Source organism: Cervus canadensis, chromosome 31 (genome assembly GCF_019320065.1).
Source record: "Cervus canadensis isolate Bull #8, Minnesota chromosome 31, ASM1932006v1, whole genome shotgun sequence".
NCBI classification, from domain to species: Eukaryota; Metazoa; Chordata; class Mammalia; order Artiodactyla; family Cervidae; genus Cervus; species Cervus canadensis.
In genome coordinates this window covers 21,194,757-21,219,314 of record NC_057416.1, presented here as the reverse complement: position 1 = coordinate 21,219,314, position 24,558 = coordinate 21,194,757, and the positions used below count along the sequence as shown (strand labels likewise).

The window sequence follows — 24,558 nt, the reverse complement described above, 5'->3', positions numbered from 1 at the left end:
GAGAGCCTTCTTCCCCATCTTCCCCACCTGACCCTTTAAAACAGATACTCTGACATGAAACTTAATATTTGTATTCAGTGACAAGTTATCATTGTCCTGATCTTATTTTGTTGAATACATTTCTGATGGCTAGTTTTTAGTGGGCTGAAGTTAGAGTTTTTCTCTTAGTGTTTTCTATCATAACAGTAACTAAAAAATAATATATAAATAGCCAACTTTTGTCAAACTGGGGATAAAATCTATCGCAATGAAAGAGGATTTATTTATTTGGTTTAGATTTATTATTTATTATAGATTTATTTATTTATTTGGCTTAGAAGTTCATTTGCACATTTCCCCCTATTTCTCTACTTTTTAAAAAACAGATTTGGCTAATAATATTTTCTTTATTTAAAAAGTGCCACTTCTCATCATGACCTCTAGAATGCACACACATTCTTACCACTTTGAAACAATAATTAGTGCTTTTCTTGTCTGAAATTTTGATTCATGAGGAATATAAGTAACTATAGACTAGTTATGTTCTGTGGAATGGTTATGACTTTTGAGCATTTTCAATATGCCTATTCAATCGGAAAACACATATGATCTAAGTAATGTTAAAATTAATTACAAGAAAGCAATACACATAATCACCATTCTTGAAACAGACTGGCCAGAATCTCATAAATCCAAGCATCTTAATAATTTTTTCAACACACTTGTTTGGCAAACATCTTCCTCCCTTGCATAATTCTTATTTAAATAGAACTTAAATTTGTAGTAACTGTAATAAGAAAAGAGAAAGAAATAAATGACATATAGATTAAAAAGGAAAAGATAAAATTGTATTTATTTGCATAAGAGATGATTATCTACATGGAAAAGTCCCTAAAGTCTGCAAAAAATTGCTATAACTATTAAGTTCACTAAAGTCACATGCTCAAAATTCTCCAAGCCAGGCTTTAACAGTATGTGAACCGTGAACTTCCCAGATGTTCAAGCTGGATTTAGAAAAGGCAGAGGAACCAGAGATCAAATTGCCAACATCCGTTGGATCATCGAAAAAGAAAGAGAGTTCCGGAGAAATATCTACTTCTGCTTTATTGACTACACTAAAGCCTTTGACTGTGTGGATCACAACAGACTGTGGAAAATTCTGAAAGAAAGGGGAATACCAGACCACCTTACCTGCTTCCTGAGAAATCTGTATGCATGTCAAGAAGCAACACTTAGAACTGGACATGGAACAACAGACTGGATCCAATTCGGGAAAGGAGTATGTCTAGGCTATATATTTTCATCCTGCTAATTTAACTTATATATTTATATATATATATATCACGCGAAATGCTGGGCTGAATGAAGCACAAACTGGAATCAAGATTGCTGGGAGAAATATCAGTAACCTCAGCTATGCAGATGACACCACCCTTACGGCAGAAACTGAAGAACTAAAGAGCCTCTCGGTGATAGTGAAAGAGAAGAGTGAAAAAGTTGGCTTAATACTCAACATTCAGAAAACTAAGATCATGGAATCTGGTCCCATCACTTCATGGCAAATAGATGAGGAAACAATGGAAACACAGACAGACTATTTTTGGGGCTCCAATATCACTGCAGATGGTGACTGCAGTCGTGAAAATAAAAGACACTTGCTACTTGGAAGAAAAGCTGTAATCAACCTAGACAGCATATTAAAAATTAGAAACATTATTTTGCTGACAAATATACATCTAATCAAAGCTATGGTTTTTCCAGTAGTCATGTTTGGATGTGAGAGTTGCCATAAAGAAAGCTGAGCACCAAAGAATTGATGCTTTTGAACTGTGGTGTTGGAGAAGAACTCTTGAGAGTCCCTTGGACTGTGGGGAGATCCAACCAGTCTATCCTAAAGGAAATCAGTCGTGAATATTCATTGGAAGGACCGATGCTGAAGCTGAAACTCCAATATTTTGGTCACCTGATGTGAAGAACTGACTCATTGGAAACAACTCTGATGCTGGGAAAGAGTGAAGGCGGGAGAAGAAGGAGATGACAGAGGATGAGATGGCTGGAAAGCATCACTGACTCCATGGACGTGAGTTTGTGCAAGCTCCAGGAGTTGGTGAAGGACAGGGAGGCCAGGACTGCTGCAGTCCTTGGGGTCAAAAAGAGTATGACACAGCTGAGCGACTGAAGTGACTGAAGCCATATCATTAGAAAGCTGCAAACCTACGCTATGTAATTACATAGCCTATATTAGGGTCCTCTCAGACTTGAAATTTAATATTGTATGCTGCATTTTTTATATTTAATAAAATAATTTGCCATATTGCTATGGACTGAATTTTGGCCCCTCAAAACAAATGTGTGGAGGCTGTGAACCCCATTGTGATGCTACTTGGAGACTGAGCCTTTAGGAGATAATGAGAGTTAGATGAGGTCTGAAGTGGGGCCCTCTTGATAGGATTAGTGATCTTATAGGAAGACGAAGAAACTCCAGGGCTCATTTTCTGTATTGTGAGGACACATTGAGAGAGCATCTGTCTGCAAGTCAGGAAGAATTCTCCCTCCTGAACCCATCCTTGCTATCACCTTAAAATTGGATTTCCAGCCTCCAGAACTGTGATCAACATTCATTTCTATTGTTTAAGCCACTCAGTTTATGATAGTTTATTACAGCGGTCTGAGTTAACTAAGATGCTTGTGGAGAATATCTATACTCTGAAAAATGCTTTCTGTGGTTTATTAATTATGTTGTTCAAGTTTATATGTTATTGTTTGAAACAATGTCAAGCCTGAAGAAAAGTCATGAGTATAACTGAAAAAAGAAAACAAAAAACTTTTGTGTATACTTTGCCCCGTTCAAGTTTTGCTTAATGTGATTGACTTTAAAAACATGTCCAAAATTCTTTAACACTCTCCTCATAAAAGGAAAGCATGGCCCCTTTCATGAATTTCCTCACATTTCTATTATACCAAGTGTTGGAAGTTTTACTTTAATAAAAATAGGAAACATTTGAGTCAGGTCTCAGAGAAATAAAATAAATCATGGAGAAGATTGTTGGTAAGGTGCTCAGAGGAAGCAGCTATTTTCTTGAAGATGGCATAATTCATTTGAATATTCAGTTCTTGGAAGGCCTGAAGATTCATTGGAAGGACTGATGCTGAAGCTGAAGCTCCAATACTTTCGCCATCTGATGGGAAAAGCCAACTCATGGAAAAAACCAAAAGGGCAACAGGATGAGATGATTGGATGGCATCACTGACTCAATGGGCATGAGTTTGAGCAAACTCCAAGAGATGGTGAAGGACAGGGAAGCCTGGCATGCTGCAGTCCGTGGGGTTGCAAAGAGTCAGACATGACTGAGTGACTGAATAACAACATAGTTCATTATTTATACCCTTCAAAGCCAGTATTTATACCCTTCAAAACCAGTCTTCACCTGAATCTGGGAGTCAGAGTCACACTCCTCTTTAACGTCTCCAAAAGCTTTATCCTCACCAAGTTTAAAAAACAACTAGAGGCCATAACCATGCAGGCTTGCTGCTGAAGCATTTCCTCAGCTCACTGAGCGTGGGTGGTTGGGGGCAGTGGTTGGGTGGAGCAGAGGGAGCAAGAAGAGGAAGAAGATGAGGGGGTGGTGGAGGAGGAGGCTAATTAAAAAAAAAAAACAACAGCTAGAAAATTAAGTTGAGTGATTTACCCAATTCTACAGACTTAAAATATTACACCAAAGAAAATGATATGACTGCACCTTAGAATCCTCAGCACCTGATCTGATCATATTTTTTCAGGTGCTTTTCAGACCTAGCAGCTCCATTCTGCAGGCTGGATGCCACCAGGCTCTTGGCATTTGGACAGCCCAGAGGAACAATGGTCCTATGTAAGAGAAAGGTTGATTCCAAAGCTGACCTCATCACAACCTGTCCCAAGTTAACAGACAAGAGCAAGGATGTGAAGACCAACTAATAAAAACAAACCAGAGAATATTGATTCCAGCCCAGAAACATCGTGTTTAATTTATTAATAAAAGACAGCTCTTTGGAAAATGCTTTCTTCTGTTGTCAAACAAGCATTGGGACCTTTCTATCTTTCCAAACATTCAATTAGAGCAGAGACAAGAGAACGACACTCTTGGCTTTCAAGCAAGCCCAAGGGCACAGGGTGGATACATGATTCGGATGCACTATTCTTTCAGATTGCCAGTTTTAATTTCTACCACCTGATTAAAAAAAAGAGATCCTTTCTTCTCATACATTGAGCTATTTTTCACTTTTCTTTCAAAGGCAAAACGGAGAGATCTAACTCCACCTAATGGCTTTTAATTTAACATGAAAGTATCCTATAGGGCTAAAGTATAAAGTCAAATAAGTTGCAGTTTGTTTTCTAAGTTAATATACTCCTTGGAATACAAATGAAAGAACAAATTACAGTTGATTGATTCTGCCTGAAAGCCCTAAATTTAAGAGTCTCCTGAGTGTAAAGGTTTATATCTTGTATTTACTGACCTGGTCTCAAAAGATAATTGCATTAAGTAATATCTTTGATCAATATTAGGGAATACAAATACAAAGGAAAATAAAATTGTCAAGTATGCACATATGAGCCAAATGTGTGAAACTCCCATGTATTCAATGATATAGAGGGGGCATGTTAAGGTCATATAAATATATTCAAATTAAAATTTAAGCAAAGTATTATTGAGCAAGTGAAGCTATATGAGGAGTAAAAAAATTACAAGTTGAAAGCATATGATTGATTACTGATCATGCTGATGGGGTAGTGAGGGGTGGTGGTGTTCAGGGAGCCGTTTTGCCACTTTAGTTCTACTCTCCTGCACCCTAAAAGTATTTAAATGTATCGAGTACATCCCTGCCATGTTTCAATATAGGAAATTTAAATATCCTGAACTACACTAGATTTGCAAATAAATATAGTCACAAATGATTTTGTCTCAGGACTATAGACCCACTTATTGTCTAAATAAATTCATCCACTTCTGTTACCCTGAAAGAGAAGTCCATGTATGAAACACCACTTTTCTTAAAATGTAAATTAGAAAGGACCCATTTTAATCCCCACGGATACTGCTTAAATAGAAAAATTTCTTGCCTCAAATTTAAAATTCTCGAATCAACCTCACCCAGATCTCTTGTCACACACAACTTTGAAGTCTTGTCAGCACTGCTACCTAATTTATATGAAATACCCTGGAGTCACTGATTCTTTGTAGTATTATTTGTTAAATATTCAAGCACTGCTTTAAAGCACATATGAGGTTACTAATCAATCCCGGTGCCCTTAAATTGCATGCTACGTTATGCACAGTTTTCTCCTCTAAGCATGGGAAATTCTCAATCATATTTTCCTTTGATAACTTTATTTTCCTTTATTTTAGAAGTATCACAGGAAGAAATAAAGCCATTATAAAGTTCATATGTGGTATTCTGGTAATGGAGTAAAGGACTCTGCAGGAATCTGAGAAGGCGTCAAGTATGTGTGTGTTTGTGTCTGTGTCTGTGCATGTATCCGGGCTCTTCTGTAAGAAACAGGAGTGTGGCTAGGTTCTGGGAGAGATTCTAATCATGTTAAAGTGCTCCCCAACTTAGCACTTATTTTTGAATGATATGGAGTCCCTTGCGTGTCTGCAATGATTGAAAAGCCAGGGTTACTTATTACAAATGCTCTCATTCTTCCCTCCTGTGTTAAACCTCCATCCTTTACAAAAGTCTGCCTGGATTCTGTAATCACGACCTCAAAGTCAAATTATTTTATTATTTAACATCTTCTGGAGTCATATGATACATCAATATAATATAAAACTGATTAATCAATTTTTGAGATAATACAGATCAAAAGAGAGTATTGAAGAAAAAACTCAAAGCTGTGTGTATACATTTGAGACGGGAAAATGGAAAAAGAGAGCTAGAGTGAGATACATGTATCTAACCACGTGGACATTATACAGTATACCACACCTACATCACACACACACACATTCACACACATGCACACAGAGAGGAAAGAGAGAGAGAGTGACTAGGTCAAGTCAGCAGAGATGACTGCCAAACACAGTTAAGTAAAAAGCAGAGAAACTGAGTTTTTTCAGAGAACACTCTCTTCTGACTTAAGAGTCCAATTTACAGTTCAAGGATGGCTGCCAGGCTACCAAGAAAAAGAGGAAATATGGTGAGTACCTACCCACCTCAAAGAAAAATTAAAAAAAAAACTAGGTAGTGGGTCTAATTTTGTGAAGAAAGTTCTTCACTGCAACAGTTATGAGGAAAATTGAGGTAATATAAAGATCAGAGAAAGTTAGAATTCTGTGAGATCATAAACACTGCTAAGTGCTCGAGAATTTCCCTTTACTTATGAATACAAAGTACCCAATGTGAATACCTGGACATGGATGAAATAATCTTTGGATAAGTGTAATATCCTAAGAGCTATGAGGATTACATTGATATCAAAGCTGATAACTGGCAGGTACTACCAACGTGCAAAAATTGTTAAATATTAAAATTACAAATGCCTAATCCTCCTAAGTGCATTTCTACCCTGGTTCCTGACTTGCCCGTCAACTAGCAACTCAAATATTATCACCAAGGGCCCTACAGTCAATGACCTTTCTGATTTGTCTATGCCCTTTGCCAACCCAAATCCTCATGCTTTTTAATTTAATGAAAAAGGTTTTTGGTTCCCTGACTGTCAACTCAGGACTTAGGAAAGCCAGTGTTTACCTCATGTGCATGATTTCTTCTCTGACCTTCCAAGGAGTTTTTAGAAAGAGAATGAGGCTGACAGGCAGTCATGAGGAGCAGTCCAAACACCAGCCCAGTGGTGCATGCTCCAGCTCTTCAACAGACTCACAGAAGGAAGAGAGAAGGCCCTGGGGACAGGAGGTCTGGTGGTAGTAGATTGTGAGCCAGACCAGAGATGCCCAGTGAGGATCCCCATTTTGCAATCCTTGCTGAAGTTAATTGCCATCTACTAGTGTATCTTTCTTGAAATCCACACAAGCCCTAGTATCTGGGATATTGGCAATATTATCATTATCAATAAAAATAGAAGGCTAACCTTCACAGTGTCTTCATTATGCGTCCAAGACATTCTAAACACACACTTGCATACATAGGCACATGCACACACATGCACATAATTTGTGCACTAATAATCATTATCATTTCAATCATTTAGATTTAAGAAAATAGACAGCATAGAATTTACTCAAAATACTGAGTGGTAGAAGCAGGATTAAACCCAAACAGCCCAAGAGCTGAGGTCATTTACCATGTAAACTGCCCTCAATGGCCTACAGTCTCCATTTACCTAAATAGATATGACAGGTATCCCGTGAACTGTCCCCAAACTCAAATTTGGGAAATGCTAAGCCACACATATTTCATTTTTAAAATATAGGCCTCCTTAAGTATTTTTAAAATATTTTAGCAAAATAATATACATTGCAGTTGTAACTCAGATAATTCAAAAGATATTGTTCTTAAAATGCTTAAAATAGTCTTAATAAAATTCTCCCCTATTCCCAGTCCTGCTTTTAAATTTCCGTTTTCTTGTTTTTCGCTTTTACTTTTTCATTTCAGCTGGTGGTTGACACTAATGGCCCTAATATTAGAATAATGACTTTAATAACGTCTCCATAATAGGTGATTAGCACTATTTCTTGATTTATATGCTTTGGAAGACAATTATGAGCCCTAAAGAACAAGAATTCAGCTTATTTATAACCTTTCCCTCTACTTCAGTTGATATTTACATTTTAGATCTTCTTTTGCATATCTTTTACTTTTAAATAATACCTCTAGATTATATTTATCTATCACCTTGAGTTTTTATCATTGTTTGCACCCCAGCTTATCTTCCACCATCCATACTCAATTTCCCCCCTCTAACCCTGCCTGAGACATGCAGCTTTGCTTTTGTAACACTAAGGCTAATATATTTATAGTCTCTTCTGCAACCTCAACCTAGGGCTTTCTGTTTGATTACTATTGGAAAATCATATGATATGATACCACGATATTATGTGAGACTCAATTTCTGGCATGTGAACCACAGATATTAAAAAGTCATTTCTTGTTCAGTTGCATATTCTTTCAGGAAGTAAACAATGTTCCAAGACCTCCATCTACAGTACCTGTAACTTTCAGCTTTTCAGCCCCAATGGTAATCTCATCTTCATCTGCAGAAAACAGCACCCTGCCATCTTCACTTGCTCTCACTTCAAATCTTTTACACTGAGCTTCCACAGCATCAGCTCCTATGGTCAGAGGAAAGGTTTAAAAATGAATCTTGTATCCAAGAAACCATGAACATGTATTTTTTTTTTAAAAAGAAGAGAAATACATATATTATTTAATCTCTACAGTATGTTTTATATCTAAATTAGTATTTTAAAATTGCCATCCTTTGAGGATTCTAATTTGGTAGAATATTGCTGGGCCAGGATGGTTGGGTACATATTTGACATCTACATCCCTGACATAGGCCTGACAAAGTCTGTGGGTTTAGCCAGCTGGGAAATCTTTGCATGTACACAAGGAGAGACGATGTTTGCCCTGTTCTTGGTGGCTGCCTGAAGACTTGGCATTTTACCTGGCATGTGCTAGATGCTTCATAGGGACTTGTGGATGGGAAGACTCTCATTTTGCTCTCTGCAAGTAGACAATACATGTCTATACTTGCTATAGTACAAGGAAATTGTGAACCTTTAGTTATTCAACATTTCATAGATGCTAATATTGACATTTGTTCACTCTTTATTACTACCTAATATGAATCCATTTTAGATTCAATATTGTAAATGTATGTGTATATCACATACACACATATATATAGCATATATATATTTCATGTTCTCCAATGTATCTTCTAATTAATAATTTTCATTATTAAAATGTAATATTAAATAAATAAAATAGTATTATGTAATTGAAAATCTGTTTTCAATGTATTGGACCATTTTGCATATTAATCCACCCACAAAGCCAGCTCCCATATTTAAAAAAAGAAAGACATAATTAATTTGAGAGCGTGGTTTCAGCAAGAAGATCAAACTGGTCAGGGGGTAGGGAATTGCTATTTCCATAACACTAATTTATTTCTTTTGGCATATATATTTGGCATATGCATCTATATCTTTGTCTCTTGTTAAGACGTGGGCCATCCCTCCTCTGCTATCTATATCAGAAACTTGTCAGATACAGTGTGGTCCACTCAGGGACCTGGGCAGAGCACACTTTGTGCCTATTTTCATTTCTCTCTACATATGCCATGGGCTGAATGTGGATTCTCCAGATGCACATCTGGAAATCCTAACCCATAATGTGATGGTGTTAGGACATGGGATCTTTGGAAGGTAATTAGGTCATGAGAATGGAGCCCTCATGTGTGAGGCTGGTGCCCTAATCAAAAGACACAAGTGAGCTTGCTTTCTCTCTCTGTGTATTCTACCACGTGAAGACACAAGAGAAGCTGGCTGTCTGCAAGTCAGGAAGCAGCCTCTCACCAGACACTGGATTTGTTGTCGCTTTAATCTTGGGCTTCCCTCCAGAACTGTGAGAAATAAAATTCTGTTGTTCAAGCCACCCAGTGTATGGTATTTTTTATAGCAGTCTGAATGGACTAAGACAATGACTATCATTTTTTTGTTAGCTCTATGACCTCCAGGAATTAAAAACATGAGGTTATATTTGTATTTCAAAATACCCTCCAAATTTAAAATTTTCTCTAGCTTCTAGTAGGCATTTAGAACTTTCTTCCCCTTTCCTTGTCTCAACCCCCTCAGATCCACTCTTAACACCTGTCCGGGGGCTTTAGTAACTTACACCTCCCACCATCACAGCTTCTTAGGAGCACTTAAGAAAAGGAAGGCATTAATTTACATACTCTGATAACATGTGGGATAATTTCTCTGAAAAGAGGAAACTTTTCTCATATTCTGAAACTATTTACATGTTTTCAGGTCTACAAAGAAAGTGTGAAAAACTCTAAGTAGAACAATGCTAAGTACTTTAAAACTGGTGTTAACCACGCAAGTTATCAAGTTCAAAACAGCATGAACAGTATTTTCTGTTCATAAAGTTTCTGTTCATAAAGTTTCTGTTCATAAAGTCTGTATTTTATTTTTTTTTAAGCAAATAACTTTCCTTACACGATTTAATGGTAATATTGGAGAAACCGTGGAATACCTATTGTTCATGTTCAAAGTCATTGCATTTGATCTTGTAAATGTTATTTCAGCAGCCTGTATTCAGTTGATTGTGTTTTTTTTCTAATCATGGTCTAACTTCCCTGTATTGAGCTTTTAATCTTTGAACCATAATAACTCAAATGGATGATGTTCAAAAAGTCATGCTTGAGGCCCAAAGTGCTGAGAAAAGTGATTTCTGGGTTTTGAGGCTTCTGTGTTTCAATCTATCTTCTGGGCACTGAAGCATACATTAAATATGAACTGCCTAAAGATATTACAGATACTGTACACATAAAACCTTGCTTCCTGCAAATATATTTAATTACTGGATAAATTGGTCCACAAAATATATCACTGACCTTAATGACATCGAACTGTAAAGATCACTGTTCTTATGTATACATATATCCACATATACTACACACACACACACCCCAGGAAGACTTTTCCTGGCATAATACTTAATGTTGTTATATTGGAGATACTTTATGAGTTGAGTGTCTGGATGTGGTGAAATGAGTTGATACCTTAATTCATTGCATTTAAATAAGCACAAGAAAATAAGCAGATGAGCAAACATTCATGCACCTGGAATAGAAGAGAGGCATCTAGGCCGTAAATAAATGGAGGCAGATTCATCCAATTGACTAATAGATATATAAATTAATGCATCAGACTACACTTTATTCAGCATATTAGTATAATTATAGAAGGCAAAATTACAAGCAATTAGCAATGCACTGATAGTAAGTAAATATTTTAAGTCAGAAAATAACTTTGAATATAGGGTGCTTCTATCCATTGCTTTTATTTTCTGCAAATAGAAAGCAGTTAATATATGTAATTGGACACATACTGCATAGTTGTGAATGTTTATGTTTAAAGGTAATATATTAGGCTATATGAAACTGAATTTATTATATCCTAACATGCTTTGTGTTGTCTTACTCAGCTAATTCAAAAGTCAGCATCTCATATTCTCTAAGCTATGTCACCTTAGGATCCAGTTGTTCAGAAGGGCAGTGATACCCATTTCCATCTTATCTCAATCAAAGACGCTTTTAGAGATGCAGGAGAGCAACATATTTGAATGTCTCTGGGTAAAGAGTTTACCCAGGCAGTCAGCCAGGCAGCTCTACATTTTATTAGTCATCTTAAACAACAACTTGCTCACTAAAATATCCAGGCTTCTCTGAGAAGGTCACGTCAGCAACTTCAAAATCAAACAAGGAACAATGAGGCACAGAAGAAGAAAGAATGGGGATTGATCAAGATGGCAGAGTAAGAGGAGCTCCCCTCCACCATCAACATGTCAAAAACACGCCTCCGTGTGGAAAACTTCTCACTGGAAACTAACTGGGAACTGGCAGGAGGGCTGCTGAACGACCGAGCTCTAAGACAATTTACAGGTACTCAGGAAGGAAGGGAAGAAAAGCCAAGTGATTTGGATCTGTGCTCCCTGGGCGTGGCTCAGAGGAAACGGAGAATACAGAGGTGGACACCCTGGGGAGCGAGAGGGGAGAGCCTCTGACTGGGCGCCTGGGTCCTGGGATCTGCAGTGGGGAAGACCAGCTGGTGAGGGGACCCCTGGGGGAGAGAAGAGGGCTTTGGGAGGCCTGGACGCTGATGGCAAGGGGTGTGCTCACTGGTTTGCCCTCAGGGCAAGTCGCAGAGAGGACTGCTCTAGAGCCTCCAGGTTTCCTGTGACAGCCTTGGCTTGTGACCCAGACTGAGCCAAGAAAATGCTCTGGCAATACTGAGCATCTTAGCATCTTTTCATGTGTCTGATGGTAATCTGCGGTGCTTCCCAGGTGGCGCTGGAGGTAAAGAACCTGCCTGCCATTGTAGGAGAAGTGAGAGACCCGAGTTCTATTCCTGGGTCGGGAGATCCCTTGGAGGAGGGCATGGCAACTCCCTCCAGTATTCTTGCCTGGAGAATCCCGAGGACAGAGGAGCCTGGTGGGATACGTCCATAGGGTCACAAAGAGTTGAACACGACTGAAGCAAAGTCGCATGCACGTAATCTGTACACTGCTGGCAGGAATGTAAATTGGTGCAGCCACTGTGGAAAACAGTATGAAAGTTTCTCAGAAAACTAAAAAATCGAACTGCCCCATGACAAAGCATTTCCATTTTCCACTGAAAATCTTTCAGGTTGTTCCTGGGTACATGTCCCAAAAGCCCCAAAATACTAATTTGAAAAGATATGTTCACACCAATATTCATAGCAGCATTGTTTACAGTTGTCAAAATAGGGAACAACCTAAGTGTACATCAATTGATGACTGGATGAAGAAGATATGGGATATTACTCAGCCATAAACTAATGAAATTCTGCCGTTTGCAACAACATGAACAGATCTAGATGAGCTTCCCTGGTGGCCCAGATGGTAAAGAATCTGCCTACAATGCAGGAGACCTGGGTTTGATCCCTAGGTGAGAAGAATCCCCTGGGGAGGGGAATGGGTACTCATGGACCTAGAAAATATTATGCATAGTGAAATAAATCAGAGAAAGACAAATACTGTATGATATCACTTACATGTGGAATCTAAAAAATAAAACAAAGGAATGCATGTCAGGAAAACAGAAACAGACTCATAGATATAGAAAGCAAATTAGTGGTTACCAGAGGGGAGAGAGATATGGGGGCAAGATAGAGGTATGGGATTAACAGATAGAAACTACTATGCATGAAGTAGATAAGCAACACAGCACAGAGAATCATACCATTATCTAGTAATAACCTTTAATGAAATAGAACTTGCAAAAATATTGAAACAATATGCAGTGCACCTGAAACTAACATAATGTTGTAAATTATCTCACTTCAATTAAAAAAAAAAAAAAGAAAAGCAAATTGGAAGGAAAAAAAGAAACAATAAGTAAGAAAAACAAAAGGTGTCTTTAAAGGATTGAAGTGTTCAATATATATCCTAATATTTTCTCTATCTAGTCCATTTAATATTCTGTATAGGTTCTTTAAAAGCAAACAAACAAAGCAACAATAATGTTAATATCTTATTTCCCTCAGAGATGGCTTCACTGCCCTGTTTGGAATATTCATATTTCTGACAGTCATATTCAGTAGTCAAAGGCATGTTTTGCTGACAAGTAGAGAGGCTCCATTAATTTACCTACTGACTTGGCATTTTCTATGTTAAATCAGTCAAAGACATGAATTGGAAAATTTTCTTCAATAGGAATCTCTAATGGGGCTCAAATAATATATTTCCAAGGGGCCTCTTGGTACTATTTAGTACTGATTTACAGAAAACAAGGCAAAGATCAAAATGGATACGTCTGATTATCTCTGGTGTATTTCCCTCAAGCATAGCAGGATGAATTCTTTCTCCCTATATAACTCTAATTTTATATGTCTGTCAATATTTTCAAGGCCTTCAAGAAGAACATTATTAAAAGATTCAAAATTCCCACAAGAAAAACTAAAACAAGATTCAATATAGTCAACTACATTCATTGTTCTAAAATTGCTGATTTAGAATTATCATGGGTCAGGAAAAAAACAAAACCAAGTTTGAAACAAAACAAAATAAGCTGCTTTCATGGAATATAAACAAAAATAAGCCTGTAGTTTATTTTATATGTGTGTCATTATAATCTTGCACATGGAAAAATGCACTCTGAGTGTGCTGGGGGGAAAAGAGGAGAAGCAGCAGCAAAAAGGAAAAGTCCTCATGGCCCAGCTAGGAAGCTTGTCTCAGAAGGGCTACTGACACCTGGAATCCTCATGCCATCTTGTCAGAGATGAGTCTTTGTTTCTTTCTCCTGGCCTCCAGGAACTGCCTCTGCTTTGTAATTGGAGGAGCAGCCATTCTTCGACCAGCAATTAGGTAGGTATATGAATTCTGAGGTTATATTCACCTTTGTATCTCTCTCTGAAACTCCCTACCATCCAGTGACTAGACTGATGCCTTGTGACAACAATGCTTCAATTGAAGTGTGTTTTTAAGTTGAAATAAATTCTATGGCTCTTCACCCTTTGTACTTTTGAACTTTTTTTTTTTTTAATCATTTCCTTGCTAATCGATACTACCCCTATGGTCATATACTGTTGCTTGCCATTTTCCTTTTCTAAAAAGTTATGAAAAATGTATGCATATAATAATTATATAAATAATGTTACTCATTACCCTGTTGAAGAAATATCTACTATTTCCAAAATAGGGGAAGCTTTCGCTGTAACTTTTCCTTCATCACCTGTCCTTTCATCCTCAGTGAGCACCAGACATCAACATTGTCCCCAAAAGGTTTTTATCACTCCTGTTTTTTAACCTTATGTGTCCTCCAAACATTTATGTATGTGTCCTTCAAACATTTTTTCTTAGTTTTTCATGTTTTGCACAACACACACACACACCCTTTTATATTATTTTATATTTTTTCAGTCACTAGGTATTTTTTGTCGATTTAGATTCGTGAAATTCATTACTTCCATACATGCAGCACTGCTTTATTCATCTTTACCACTGTATTCTATCATGTGGATATATCACAAATTGGTGATCCATTTTCCACTGAAAATTTTTTAAGTTGTTTCTAGAATATCAGAATCAGTAACAGTGATTCTATAAACATTTTGTACATATCTCCTTTTACATGTGGGCATGAGTTTTCCAGGTTTTATACTTGGGTGTGGGATGGCTGGACAGTAGAGTGAACTTCAAATTTTACTAGATAGTAATTTTTTCCCAAACTCTTGTATTGATTTACATTCCCTACAGAGAAAGTATGAATGTTCCAGTAGTTCCACATCATTGTAAGCACTCAATATTAAAAGACTCAAATTTTTACCGATCTAGGTGTTAAAAGGTATGCCAATATGGTTTCAATTTACAACTCCCTGATTGCTGTTGAAGTAAACATCTTTTTTGTGCCACTGCTCCTGTCTTCTTTACTGACAATATCCTCCCCATAGTGAGTCAGTGGGTGCATGTGGGGGCCAACTCTCTGTCTAAAAGCGTTCAGTTCTCATAGGGTATTACCCTCTCTGACCAAAGCAATTAATCCATACACATGCATGTAACTTAAATGCTCTCCTGACTCTTGCTCTAGGTTTTGAAAAAGAGGCACATTCTTCCTTTGAGGTTAGACACTTAGCACGATGTAAACTTGAAGCTTTTAAGGCTAGCAATATTCTCAACATGGAGAGCATCTGCCTGAGAATTCAGCCAGTCAGTAGAAAGGAGAAACGTGACAGAAAGAGAATAAAAGGGCAAAATGATACTTCCGAAATTGTTGCTTAACTAGCTGGTTCCAGAGATATATGGATCAAGTTCTAAACTTTCCATTTATATAAATCAATAAATTACTCACCTACCCCATCCACATTGATAGGTTAAATTTTGTACTGGGTTTTCCCTTTTACTCTTTATTTTCTTCTTTAAGTTTCTATGCATTCTGTCTCTGTCATGTTCATCTTTATTAAACAGAAATTTTAAAATTTTCCATCATTAAGCATCACTGAATTTCTTCACAAAAATTCATCAGTGTGTAATTAAAAGGAAGGAAAAACTCTGCCCTGTATCTCTAAATTAAAAAACATTACTAACATAACAAAAGTTATTGCAATTGATTAATCATGAATATTTAGCAATTGAAATTATTATAGATAAAAAAACAGGATGTCAAAACAAAGCAACATTTGACAACACTGGAAGAAAAAATAACTAAATGCAGATTGTTGATGGGAGATTGTAAGATATTTTTCTCAGTAATGTAGAAAAAAAAGTAATAATAGAAATGTGAAAATTAAAATATATTTTTACCAAATTTGACATATTGATCATGCATTCAATCTTTAAATATTTTGCTCCTTTGCAATTGAATATTTTTCCAGTTTTATTGAAATATAATTGTCATACTATATTACATAAGTATAAAGCTTTTAGCATAATGACTTACATACATTGGGGAATAATTGAATATTTTAATTGATGATTTTATTTCAATCTATTCTATCAAATACTTTAAAAAGTGTATTATTACTCTTGCTTAATGAAAATCTTAACAGATTACAACATGAAAATTATAGAGATTTTTATCTGACCACAGTGCAATCTATTTTAAATAACAAATGTTAATTGACAATTCTCATATGTTTGGAAATTAAGAAATTCACATTAAAATGAGTAAGAGGCAAATCTAATTTAAATTAGAAAGTGTTTCAAATTAAACAATGATTACAATATTATTATTATTAACATTTGTAAAATATGGTAAGTCAATACTTACAACAAAATGTCTAGCCTCAAATAGCTATATTGGAAGAGATGACTAAAAATTAATGTTCAGACATCTATGTTGAGAAGCTAGAAAACAATGATAAGACAACAAAAGATAAATCCTCAAAATGTAAATGGAAAAAATAATGAGGAGTAGATATTAATGAAATAGAATACAAACCTAAAATATACTAGGTCAATGAGGTCAAAAGCAGTTTTAATATAACTAATAAAACTAATTCATGGTGAAATTAATTAATAAAAGATTTAAATATAACCATATATATCAGTAAGAAAAGGAACATTAATAAAGATATTATAGATGTTCAAATGGTACAAATATTTTATAGCAACATTATACCCATACATTTGCAAATTTGTTTGACTTGAAAAAATGTCCACAAAATATTACTTACTATATTGACTTAAGAATAAACAGAAAACCTGAGCACTCCTAGTATAATAAAGTACAGCATAAAATAATACAGAAGTTACAAAATAATTTTAAACCTTACACATAAACACATACAGACACGTGCGCACACACACACACACAGATTCTGGTCTGTACTACTCAGGAAAGGATTAATTTGAATAATGCATCTTTTAAAGAGAACAGTATAATAGAAAATACTCCCCAACTAATTTCATTAAGCTAGTATAATTCTGACACAAAAACTTTATAGAGATAGCACATGAAATATTACAGTATAATTTTACTTATAATCAAAAAGCCTAAGTAAAACATTAGCAGACCATGTTTACTCCAGGCATGTAAGAGTGATTTATATTGTACATTCAGTAAATGTATTTAACTATCTTTGAAGTTTTAAACAGAAAAGACAGGATTACTTCATATAGGTTTAAAAATTGTTTGACAAAATTCAACACTCTTCATAAGTAGTCACTCAGTCATGTCCGACTCTTTGCGACCCCATGGACTGTAGCCAGGCTCCTCCGTGCATGGAATTCTCCTGGCAAGAATACTGGATTGCCATTCTCTCCTCCACGGGATCTTTCTGACCCAAGGATCAACCTGGGTCTCCTGCATTGCAGGCAGATTCTTTAACCTTTGTGCCACCAGGGAAGACCCTTCATAAGAAAACCATCAACTAAACTTCATTTCCTTTATCTGATAAAGGGATCCACAAAAACCTATTAAACACCTGACACTTAATGAAGTTCTGAACGCTTTCCTTACAACATAAGGAAGCAGAAAATGATACCTACTATTAACAATTATATTCATCATTGTTCTAGAGATCATAATCAGTGAAATGTAACTAGAAAATGATTTGACAATTTACGAGAATTGTAAAGATAGAATTAAAATGAGATTATTCATTGGTGACATGTTTTCATCTATAGAAAATCCAAAGAATCCACAAAGAAATTCTTACCATTAGGAAATCAATGTATCAAGGTCTCTGAATGCAAGGTCAATATATAAATATCAATTCTACTTTAGAAAACAAAAGCCAAATGATATTATGTATAGCAGAATAAGAGAAAAACTGTCATCATTTTCATATAAGAATTTATTTAAAGACTAACAAAGAATCTACAGAAAAATAATTAAATGATTAAGAATTTAACAAACTGCTTAGATAGTCAAAAATGACTCTTGATTCCAGATTTTCGATCCCAGTGTAGTTTTGTATAGTCCAGGGTCTACAATTGTGATGTAGTATTGTTGTGTATGTATGCATGCACAGGTGCTTCAGTGTCTGACTCTTTGCGACCGCAGGGATTGTAGCCCGCCAGGCTTCTCTGTCCATGGGATCCTTCAGGCAAGAATACTGGAGTGGACTGCCATGCCCTTCCTCAGGGGATCTTCAAGACCCTGGGATCAAACCCATGTCTCCTGTGTCTCCCCTATTGCAGGCAGATTCTTTACCCAGAGCCACCTAGACGATAATGCTTTCTTCCAATAACACTTCTATAATCTTATATATTATACACCCTTGTCCTGGACACAAGTTACACACTAAGAAGCATTCATTTATATTGAAGTGGTATTTAAACCATGTTTCTTTAGTCTTATATGATCCAAAGTATTAATTATCAACAAGTTAAAAGTATCATTAAATATTCACTATTATTTCAGATATTAGGTTAAATGCTGAGTATATGAAAATAAAGAACAAAAGTGTTTTGTATCCAAGGATATGATAGTATATTTGAATTACCAAACAATTATACAAGGCTGATAAAACAAAATCTATATTGATTGTTTGATTACGCTTATCAGTGCTACTTCCTTATTAGAGGCACCACAATCAATCTACAGATACTCACAGGTACAGTTTTAAATAGTAGCTTTAAATAGAACAGCTTGTAAAGAAAAAACAAATATTTTAAAAAGAAAATATTTTCTGTTTAAAAACATAATATAACATAGACTTCATATTTCCTGTGTATGCCTACTCTGTTAGATTTTAGATCAGTTTACTTGATGATCAAACCTGGGTCTCTTGCATTTTAGGCAGATTCTTTAACATCTGATTCACAGGGGAAGCCCTTATTCCACCAGAGCAACATGGGCTTGATAAAAGTATTTTTATAACTTGAAACTACAGGAAAATTCATTACAGCACAATGAGATTTAGTACTTTCTAAAATGGAGTATCCCACCCTAATGGTTGTTATGGCAACAGGAGTTCTATCACTGCATGCATGAACTAATATTGACTAGGAGGAAGTAATTTTCTTTTTAATTAGGCTTTATAACACTTAAGTATCTTCTCAATCTATAATATCTAATCAATAGCTTAGTTATATATCTGGACTACAAAATTTTTCCACTTCAAATGATCAATCAATTCAGGTTTTCACTCTCACTACTCACTCTAATTGGTCTTATGAAGATTTGGAATAAGCATTATTTTTCAAAATTTAATAGCCCTGAACCTCATCTTACAGGATCTCTCAGTAGCAGCTAATGCATTCAACATCTTTTTCCTTAAGAGCTTTTCTCACTAGACTTGATAAACCACACTCTTGGCATTGTTACTGACTCACAGTCACATTTTTCCAGCCTGCATCCTTGCTTTCTTCTTTTCTTCCTATTCTCTAAACATTTACATGCTTCAGAGGTCAGACTAATGACTCTTAAACTGTATTCTGGGTGGGAAGTGTACAGAGAAAAAGAAAAAGAAAAAAGAATCAAAGGAAAATCCTCTCTATTTACTCCTCTCGTTTCTGCATTCATCTTGGGGTTCTCATCCAGGACCATGGCTTTAAGTAATATGTATGTGTTGAATCCAAAATTTCTAACACATGCTCTAATATTTACCTGGAAATCTAAGTTTACATAAACAACTGTTTATACATGTCTAGGGGGCATTGAAATACAGTGCATCTGAACTGATTTTTACACACTTGCCAAATGATTTTTTCCTCAATAATCTCCTTTTCAGTGACTAGGACCACAATTTATCCCAATAGTTTAGCCGTCTACCTTTAAGGCTTATCTCAGCTCCCATTTCTACTTTTTTCCACTGTGCCATTTTTCCTACTAAGCCCCTGACTGATACAGAACTCCAAAGAAAGAGGTAAATACACTGAAATGTTTATTTTCATAAAGGAATGACAAAGCAGTTAGTGAATAAAGATTGTTTAGTTAACACGAAAAGTTCAGTTAATTCAGAAATAGCATTTCTCTAACCCATTTCTTTCTTCCAGCTTAATAAAATGGCTGTCTAATGAATTGTTGAAAAAACGTAGCAGGATTTTCAGATTAAAAAAAAAGAAATAATATTTCACTAAGATCTACTTTCCACCTACATTCATCTTTCTCATAACATTCTTACTCAGTCTCTAGAAAGTTTTCTTGGTATCCTAGATATTTAAAAAAATTCAAGAACATTTGTTAATAACTAAAACTCCCCTGTGCTCAAGCTAAGTTTTTGAATATACTAGTAATGTTTAGGGGTGAGGATATCACAAAATCATTTACTTAATTAAATATTTGTGTTACTTCTGATACTTTAGGCAGTTAACTGTGTTTCAGTAAAGGTCACTTGAATTTGTTAAAAATAATTTGCAAAATGGATTTCTAAGTTTCTGATTTCCTGATCTATTACTCAGTATGTATTCTTTTTTCATGCCCAATGTCTCCCTTTCAAAAGAGGTATTTAAAACAGTATGTGTTTTTAGAGTCACCTAAAGTAACTCCATCTGGTCAAGGCTATGGTTTTTCCAGTGGTCATGTATGGATGTGAGAGTTGGACTGTGAAGAAAGCTGAGCACCGAAAAATTGATGCTTTTAAACTGTGGTGTTGGAGAAGACTCTTTAGAGTCCCTTGGACTGCAAGGGGATCCAACCAGTCCATCCTAAAGGAGATCAGTCCTGGGTGTTCATTGGAAGGACTGATGCTGAAGCTGAAACTCCAATATTTTGGCCACCTCATGCAAAGAGTTGACTCATTGGAAAAGACCGTGATGCTGGGAGGGATTGGGGGCAGGAGGAGAAGGGGACGACAGAGGATGAGATGGCTGGATGGCATCACCGACTCGATGGACATGAGTTTGAGTAAACTCTGGGAGTTGGTGATGGACAGGGAGGCCTGGCGTGCCGTGAGTCATGGGGTCGCAAAGAGTCGGACATGACTGAGTGACTTAACTGAACTGATTGAAAGTAACTTCCTACATTGTTATCATCCAAATGAAGCTTCTAATCCTTTTCAACATATTGTCATTCACTTTAATATATTTTTTTAAAAACTCCAAGAAAATTTGCCAATTCAAAGCACTCTTTGTTTATCAGATTATCAAGCTAAACATGAAAAAAAAAGTTTTATAGCCACATGCACAGCATATTTTAAATACTAGTCTGAATTTCCCTCTCCAGCATATACCCACAATGTGTCTTTCCCTGGAAATAGCTTTTTGGTTTTCAGAGAATGTAAATAATCTGATGATGAAATTAAACAGAATATTATTAGGATATCTGAAAAACTGGTATGACAAATTCTTTTGTCATCATTTACTGCAGGCATATTAAAGAGTTGAAAGTACATTTCCAAAATGTTCACTCTGGATATTCCCATGTATCAGAATGCTTGTTAGGGTGTTTATCTTTCTGATAAATGTTTGGTATGTGGTCCACAGTTATAATGGAGATAATAATGGTCTTGGGGATACAGGCCTCTTCTACTTTTTTCTCTGCCATTCTCAAACTACATTTCCATCTTGGAAACCAACATAGGTACTGCTGGTCATTTTCTTTTTTCCTACAAGAATGTCAGCTACGTTTTATTTAGGAAGGTTGTGTTTATATGTCTCCTGCTTGAGACAGTAAATTGTATAGAATTTAAGGGCCATTTTCTATCAATTTCTTCACTGTGTGGTATAATTCTAGATCATGAATGATTGAATTAATGTTATAAATTCTGTAAAGAAGCAGCTTTCTGAATAGAATCTTGATGCAAGTGGTATTTTTTTCATCATTAAAATTACTTGATTTTTGAAAGTTAAACTTCATTTCAACAAACGTATAATAGTGAGCAGCAAGAGAGAATAGAGGGTAGATCCAATTTTTAAAAAGACAGCATCTAAAATTGTACAAATCTCCTTATTTATATCTCATTGGCTAGAACTCAGGCACATCTGGTTGTAAGGGAGACAAATAGTCTTGAACTGAATAGTCATGCCCAGCTGAGACTTGAGATTGTATTACTAAAAGAGAAGGAAAGAATAATTATGGGCAAGAAGCAACTAACGTTATCTATAACATCATCCAAGTGCCTTTCTTCAGAAATTAATCTTGATAATTCCTCAGACTTCAGAAAACTCTAAAGTCAGCATTTATATATCTTTTTCTTACTATTCTTTTGCTATGAATGTCTGGATTCTGTATCCTGTAGGATTTCTCATCCTAATTTTAGTTGTACTTTAAAAGAATACTGATCCCCTCGCCTATAAACAAAAGAGAGGAAGGCTAACAGAAGCAAAACCACTTAGATTTGAGTCATATGTACTCTGCAAACACAATATTTTGTTAATACAAAATATGTATGACCTACTGAAGAAATGCCATCAATCAATTACTCCTAAAAGCAAACCACGTATGTAAGAAGGTACTTGCTATATTTCTTCTGAAAATTCTAACTGGGTGGAGCTTTATAGTCAAAACAGAACATAGATAATATTATTGTTTTTCTTTAGCAAATTAGTAATATGATGTTTTTCAGTAAATTTTTGCATTTAAAGGAAAATAAATGATAAGAAGGAAAAGAACACTGCTGTGTCTTGCTAATAGCATCCTCTTTGATAATAACCACCAAATACCCTCATCCAATCTGAATTTCTTTCTTAATAACATAATTTACATATTGTTAAACACTCTTCACTTTTTATAACTAAATATCTAATATTTCTTTTCAAAATATGAACATTTAGAAAAAGTAATATCACATTCAGATGTGAAATGCTTTGCTACCTCCAAGCATTCTTTAATGAAAATTATCAGTAAACTATGATGAATAAATTCAATATGATATTTGAACTTTATTCAAGAATTCTAATCATATTTTAATATTTTACTTATTTTACCTGGTTCTTTATTTCTTTTTCATCTTTACTAATTAGATCAGAATAAATTGGTGTTAGTAGTTTCTCAATATTACCTTAATATCATTCTAGCATTATGTTTAGCTATGTAAGTCATAAACCACTATAAAGGAGAAAAGTCGACAGACTTCATGGAGTACACATTTGAATTTGGCATACAACTATCAGTTTCAAAATTAAATTAGCATGTCAAGTAACCTGAAAAAATGTAATACAATATGAAAGAATTAAGGTGTATTCTGTAAAAGACTATACTTCCTACCTATATAAAAATTATAAATACATTTTTACATATGTGTGTATGTTTGTATGTACTGAAAGAAATAATATTTTAAAACTGCCACAGTTAAACATATGATGAGATAGCTTTTTAAATACCTAATCTCCTCATGGAAAACTGTATTTTATAGGCTATCACAAACTTTTCTCCTACATTATTGCTGTAAATCTAGTTTTATTTTTTGACAATGTAGTGCATTTACATGATACAATAGTTAGAAGCATAAGGTACACAAAAGAAGTCTCATTTCTACCCCTCCCCTAGAATTTTTTTTTTAACTATTTCCCCTAAGTGGAAAATTTCTGTGACTCCTTTTGAAACTTTCTTCTAATTTTTAGCAAATAGAAACACAGATAATTATATCCCTCTTTCTTAAATCCCTCTTTCTTAAACAAAATACACACTTTTCATAATGTTAGTTCATTCCTTTTCTTCTAACAATTATAGTCCATTTTAAAATATTTTTTCAACTCATGACAATTAAAATGAATGAGGGGATATAATATTTCAAACACCCAAACTTCTCTAGTTTTGTCTTTTTTGACAAATGTTTATTTTATATTTGCATGGGGTTATACTGATAAGTTGTGACTGCTTAACTCTTAATCATCAACAACATATTTATCGTTTTGTTGAACATTTATGCCATATTAATTAAATTTTCACATGACACAGAAACTAGAGAAATAACTACATAACAAATCAGAATACCATAGGATTTTGAGAAGTTGTCCTGATGGGATTGGATAATAGTTTTTTAAATAAATTTTGAGATAATATATTTTCTTGGGTACAAAAAGACATACTTTGAAAAGCAACACAAAAACAGAATATGAGGAAGGAGAATTATCAACATCTATGGGATAAAAGTGTTTTATCTGTTAGACAACTATGCCCGATGTGTTTAAGAAGTAGCTATCATCAAAGACTGTATAAATGGAAATGCAATGTTGATGAACAAGAAAATGATCAAGCTAAACTCTGGGTTAACTGAATCATATCTGTCTGGATTATTGCATTTTATTATAGGCTTTTTATGATGGATGACTGTTGATGTGAATTAAAAATGTGACCAGAGTAAGAGCACCCCTGCTAGTGAAGAGATATAAACTTCAGTCAATATAATGCAATTACTATCAGAGGTCTAGTGGAATCAGTCTGAATGAATAAGCTTGTCATATAAAGAGAGAATAAGTGTGCCACACATTTTGGTTATACATTCCTGGTGTATTCATTCATATTTTGAGCTCTAAGATTTCAGAAGGATGTTAACATAGCTTGGCAT

General features: G+C 35.2%; 1 protein-coding gene across 1 annotated transcript in view; it reads right to left on the bottom strand.

The window, feature by feature from the left end:
- The window catches only part of SGCZ (sarcoglycan zeta), a 1,068,194-nt gene that overhangs the window by 46,776 nt on the left and 996,860 nt on the right, over window positions 1-24,558 (bottom strand). The window contains exon 5 of the mRNA XM_043454521.1: window positions 8,121-8,243. Coding sequence (XP_043310456.1) covers window positions 8,121-8,243 — 123 coding nt within the window. The remainder of the gene's footprint in view (window positions 1-8,120; window positions 8,244-24,558) is intronic.